Source organism: Genypterus blacodes, unplaced genomic scaffold (genome assembly GCF_046128005.1).
Source record: "Genypterus blacodes isolate CSIRO-AG114 ecotype Tasmania unplaced genomic scaffold, CSIRO-AGI_Gbla_v1 ptg000032l_1, whole genome shotgun sequence".
In the NCBI taxonomy this organism is placed as follows: domain Eukaryota; kingdom Metazoa; phylum Chordata; class Actinopteri; order Ophidiiformes; family Ophidiidae; genus Genypterus; species Genypterus blacodes.
In genome coordinates this window covers 3,563,849-3,570,000 of record NW_027466845.1, presented here as the reverse complement: position 1 = coordinate 3,570,000, position 6,152 = coordinate 3,563,849, and the positions used below count along the sequence as shown (strand labels likewise).

The 6,152-nt window shown below is 40.4% G+C and overlaps 1 protein-coding gene across 1 annotated transcript in view; it reads left to right on the top strand.

The window, feature by feature from the left end:
• robo1 (roundabout, axon guidance receptor, homolog 1 (Drosophila)) overlaps positions 1-2,355 on the top strand; it is a 124,489-nt gene extending 122,134 nt beyond the window's left edge. Inside the window, exons 28-30 of the mRNA XM_076146049.1 lie at positions 431-703; positions 794-987; positions 1,084-2,355. Coding sequence (XP_076002164.1) covers positions 431-703; positions 794-987; positions 1,084-1,098 — 482 coding nt within the window. The 3' untranslated portion in view covers positions 1,099-2,355. The remainder of the gene's footprint in view (positions 1-430; positions 704-793; positions 988-1,083) is intronic.
• The last annotated feature ends 3,797 nt before the right edge of the window (positions 2,356-6,152 follow it).

The window sequence follows — 6,152 nt, the reverse complement described above, 5'->3', positions numbered from 1 at the left end:
CTCGCTGGCCTCATATGAATAATGGCTCAAGGACAAGCGGCATTGATTCATCGACAGGGGAAGTGGAGCAGGTCAGAGAGCCAGCTGCTGACCGTCACACTCCCCTCTTCCTCCACAGCCTTTTCCTCAAACCTCACAGCTCTCACAGTCCAGATTCTCCCTGTTATGTATATACGGATAGATATTCTGTTTACTGTCTGCTCAGACGACTTTCCGTCCTGCCTAGCTATTTGTACAGCCCAGAGTGTATGTACACACACTGCAGCTGTGTTTGGTTATCACCTTACAGGTGTGAGACAACTGACTGACAGATGATACACATCAAACTTCCAAGTGTATACAGATTTATGTTCCTCAGTCTTGGGCTGTGAGAACATAGTTTTAGATCTCCAGGGCTAATGTGATCTTACTTCCTGTGTTTATCTTTCAGATCTCCCACCTCCGCCTATCCCACCTCCAGCAGGGCTTAAGTCCCCTACACACCCCGCTAAGGCAGCGCTGGAGGGCCGGGGAGTGATATCCCCCAAGGCGAGTGAGGGACGGGACAAGAGAGGAGGATCAGGGGGTTATCGAACTCGAGAGGGTTCGGACCCCAGAACCAGCTCGTCTGAACGTAAAGACGTTCAGGAGAGACAAAAGACTTCTCATGGAGGGAAAGGGAATAAACATGATGGTAGCAGCACCAAGTCACGCCAACACCAAGGTACGGCAGGAAATACGACAGGCTTATACCCTTTGTGTAGATTAAAGACCTTTCTAGTTTTGAACCCAGTTCCTCCTATACCTGTGCTAGGTTCAGAAGACATTCTGCCCTATAGCCGACCACAGTTCCCCACAGTCAACAGCCCGAGAGACCCAAGCTCCTCAAGCTCCATGTCCTCCAGGGGCTCAGGGGGCCGGAGGAGAGGAGAGGGGGGCCGCAGGAACCCTGCAGACATGGGCCTCAACACCACGGGGGCCTTCCAACCAGGAGATGAAGACCTAGAGGTACTGGATGTTCTTCTGTGGACAACTTACACTGTCAACAGATTTGAGTCAAACTAACAGAGTAAACGAAATGTTTTGGCTTTTTTTTTTACACAGATGGTAGAAAGCTGAAGAACACAAAGGAGGATCAAGAGGAACTTAGCTGAATTTTCCAAGAGTGGACCGCCATTATTTCTCTTACAATTTTAAATATCTCAGTATTTCACCATCATTGTTGGCTGACATCACCCTGTACATCAGTAGTGTTTCTTTACATCTGGAAAACAGACCAATGGGGTTTTTTCTAACTTATCATTTTCTATGTCTATTTTAAAAAAAAAGAAAGCCTGTCTGAAGATAAAAAGAAGGTGCATTCAAAACAAAATACGCAGTAGTATATTTATGTTTTATTCCAATGCAATATGGGGTGAAAATCACACTCCAGACATTGATGTGACTCAGCTTGCCTCGACGAGAACGTTGGAGAGCCCATACAGTCAGATGTTACTGTAACAAAAAAGCTGCAAGCGGAGAGGGGTGGACTGTATGTAAATATACGTGTATACATGATGTCCTTTTGTTTCACCCATTGTGGTACCTCAAATTTGTCTTCCTTGTTTTATTTTGCGAATTCTAATTTTATTATGCCAGTAAATATAATAATTATTTTATCATTTCCATCCATGTTGTAAATTGCTATATTATTTAGCTGCCCCAAGAAAGTGCCACTTTGGGATTTTTTTTTTTCTTTTCTTTTTTTTTTGTAATGCACTGTTATGTTTCGTGTTGTCGTCAATGTTTGTTATTTGTTTTACTTTGGTTTTAAAAGCACAATCACTAAACTTTATTTTAAACCATTCTATCTATTAACCTTTTTGTCTTACTGGAGGAAAACAGGAATGACAAAAAAGTCTAGTTAATCCTGATGATGATGATGATGATGATTATGATGTAACTAAAGGTGACAGGCTGTTTCCGACAGCTGTGCTCGAAAGGAGACTCTCTCTCTGTTGTCATGGCTTCCCTCTCCAGTTCTGATGCTCACTCAAGTAATGAGAAACAGTAAATGTGAGTCATTGCTGTAATGTAAATATCTCTTCACATTGACCATAAATCCAGTGATTGCACATTAATCCAAATGGTTACATTGTCTACTAATGCACTTAAACGAATGTCAAATACAGGAATTAAGTCACTTTGGGAAGCTGGAGAGGTTGTGATCGGACAAGAGGAGTCTCTTTTCTCGGTCACAGAGGGGCGGTGGACCCCTGTTCTAAGGAGAAAGGGTGCTGTTGTTTATTCATAGGACATCTGCAAACATTTGTTTCGTAATGCAAAAAAGTCAAAAAAGAACTACAAAAAAAGATGAATAAAAAAGTTCAAAGTAAATCTGTTCCTGTGGTCTTTTACATGAGTCACCGTCCAGCTTTAGCCTCAAAAGCAGCATGTGATGTGGTTTAGCACATTTTATCTATAGATCTGTAAACCCTGGGCCAAAATTGGTGAAGTGATCCTGTAGTGTGAGCCCAGCCCAAGATTCATGTTGGATCTATGCTGCAACATGTTGGTGCTTGTTGCAGAAATAGATGACAGGTCTGTGGGGTTTGTAATATAAAAATGGGTGTCTTTGTATTTGAGAGACAGCCAAACATGTCATCAAATGTATATTATTATCTTTTAGAAAGTAAAAAAAAATTAAGTATCAACATCCTGAAGCAGAACTACCCGCAAAAGCTAATCTACTCTTCCATAACCCAAATCCCACCTATATTATATTAGTAAATCTTAGGCAGACACACATAAACAGTGAAAAACACGAGTGCAGGAAAATATCTGAAGAAAAATGATGCCATGGGAAAATTCTGACATGACTTTATTTATTGTGATAAGTATATCATGGCTATTAACTGAAAAGCATCACTGTCATAAAGCTCAATGTCACTGCATCTATTGAATTTTAATTTGAAACCCATCTGAGGTGGCCATGCCCTAAAGGACACCGTGCACCTCAACATCCTCACACACTGTTAAGGAGGGACCCATCAATATCCTTGTCTAAGTGGCTAAACAGCTACTTCTGTCCCGTATAACGGCTATTCAAATGTATTACCCAATGCCAATTCCATTAGTGCTCTCCATTATTCTCAATATCAGGATCCCATGTCATTCAGTAAAGGTATTTGCAGCCATAGAGGGAAGCTAAAACCAACAGTGAAAGATTATATTCAATCCGACAGGCCTAGATTGCTGCCAATTAGGCGTGAGGAGGCTTCAATGACGTTACATAAGAGAGCGCATACAGTAGTCATCTTAGTTCCCATCACTTACGGACCAGTGAGATACCTGCTGACACCGCGAAACAAAATATCCATAAAATCAGGGACCGCCATGGACCGACTCCAAGCAGGCCACTTTTTTGTAATTGGAGGCGGAAATACATTTGTTCCAGTTTGGTTCGTCTAACCTGCCTATTGCTTGTTCACATGGAGGCAATAACCTGGCCTATGGGAGTCTTTAATGTCAACCGCTCTCTGTCTGGCTTATTCAAACATCAGCGATGAAGAACGAGAGATGGTTCCTCCCCTTCATACTCCCTCCTGAGCCTCAAAGAATTGGAATAGAAGTGCTGTTTTTACAAGCTAATGACTACTGCTGCCCACCTCAACATGTTGGGCTCTCTGGAGGCCACTACGACTCTTCCACTGAAAGGCATCAGAGCAATGACAGATTCTACAGTTATGTCCAGTGGAGCAATATATGGCAACAACAGAGGATATTCCCTCATTTACAGCTTTTAATTTCTGTTTTAGTCACATAAATGGAAAATAAGGACATGCAGATTGGTTCAATAAAAGCATAATCTTATTTAAAATATATGGAGCGTTTATAAATCAAAAGTGTTTACGGCAATAAATAACAGTACAGTATTTCTGTTCTGCGTTGTTAAGGCGAGGCGATTGTGAGCCACATGAATTCCTGCTCTGTTTTCTCACCCCTGCCTCTGGAGCTCCCTTCCCCCTTCCTTCCTTCCCTCAGGTGTTCTCTAATAAGCACCCTTCTAAAATGTGAACAAATTTGGAACAGGGGAGAGCATCCCCTTATGCCTCCATCCATCATTTTAATGAGTGGAGGTGTGTCCAGGCCCCACAATGAGATGCAGGTGATTAAGGATATTAAGCGGATACACTGGCTGCCAGGGTTACTCACCCCGCAGTGGCATGAATATGCACGACGTGGAGACGAGCCTGGATGCTCTTTGTGTTGCTCTGCTTCTTACAGATACACTACCTGTCTGCTTGGGAGATGTAATGGCATGTTTGTGACATTTGAAAGCGGCGTGTTAAAAATATACTTTCTCTCATTACAGAAAGTTTCCCACTGTACTGGACAGCACAAATTGAGGCATCTCCCCTGATTGTACCCATTGTTTCCAATTGTGGTGGAATTGATATGTTTTCCAATTCTCTCCATTATTTTCTTCACCTCCTTTTTCTGGTTTTCCTATTCTCGCGTCCTTTTTCTTCACCTCCTTTTTCTGGTTTTCCTATTCTCTTGTCCTTTTTCTTCACCTCCTTTTTCTCAGTTTCCTATTCTCTCCTTTTTCTTCAACTCCTTTTTCTCCGTTTTCTATTCTCTCGTTCATTTTCTACACCTCCTTTTTCTCAGTTTTCTATTCTCTCATTCATTTTCTTCACCTCCATTCGCTCAGTTTCCTATTCTCTAGTTCATTTTCTTCACCTCCATTTTCTCAGTTTCCTATTCTCTCGTTCTTTTTCTTCACCTCCATTTTTTCAGTTTTCTGTTCTCTCGTTCATTTTCTTCACCTCCATTTTCTCAGTATTCTATTCTCTCGTTCATTTTCTTTACCTCTTTTTTCTCCGTTTCCTATTCTCTCGTTCATTTTCTTCATCTCCTTTTTCTCAGTATTCTATTCTCTCGTTCATTTTCTTCACCTCTTTTTTCTCCGTTTCCTATTCTCTTGTTCATTTTCTTCATCTCCTTTTTCTCAGTTTCCTCTTCCCTCGTTCATTTTCTTCACCTCCTCTTTCTTAGTTTCCTATTCTCTCGTTAATTTTCTTCACCTCCTTTTTCTCCTTTTTCTATTCTCTCATTCTTTTTCTTCACCTCCATTTAATCAGTTTTCTATTCTCTCGTTCATTTTCTTCACCTCTTTTTTCTCCGTTTCCTATTCTCTCATTCATTTTCTTCATCTCCTTTTTCTCAGTTTCCTCTTCCCTCGTTCATTTTCTTCACCTCCTCTTTCTTAGTTTCCTATTCTCTCGTTCATTTTCTTCACCTCCTTTTTCTCCTTTTTCTATTCTCTCGTTCTTTTTCTTCACCTCCATTTAATCAGTTTTCTATTCTCTCGTTCTTTTTCTTCACCTCCATTTTCTCAGTTTTCTATTCTCTCGTTCATTTTCTTCACCACATCTTTCTGTTTTCTATTCTCTCGTTCTTTATATTCACCTATATTTTCTGTTTTCTATTCTCTCGCGCATTTTCTTCACCTCCTTTTTCTGTTTTCTATTCTCTCGTTCATTTTCTTCACCTCCTTTTTCTCAGTTTCCTATTCTCTCCTTCATTTTCTTCACCTCCTTTTTCTCCGTTTCCTATTCTCTCGTTCATTTTCTTCACCTCCTCTTTCTTAGTTTCCTATTCTCTCGTTCATTTTCTTCACCTCCTTTTTCTCAGTATTCTATTCTGTCATTCATTTTCTTCACCGCCATTTTTTCAGTTTACTATTCTCTCGTTCTTTTTCTTCAACTCCTTTTTCTCAGTTTTCTATTCTCTCATTCATTTTCTTCACCTCCATTTGCTCAGTTTCCTATTCTGTCGTTCTTTTTCTTCACCTCCATTTTTTCAGTTTTCTGTTCTCTCGTTCATTTTCTTCACCTCCATTTTCTCAGTATTCTATTGTCTCGTTCATTTTCTTCACCTCTTTTTTCTCCGTTTCCTATTCTCTCGTTCATTTTCTTCATCTCCTTTTTCTCAGTTTCCTCTTCCCTCGTTCATTTTCTTCACCTCCTCTTTCTTAGTTTCCTATTCTCTCGTTCATTTTCTTCACCTCCTTTTTCTCCTTTTTCTATTCTCTCGTTCTTTTTCTTCACCTCCATTTGATCAGTTTCCTATTCTCTCGTTCTTTTTCTTTACCTCCATTTTCTCAGTTTCCTATTCTCTCGTTCTTT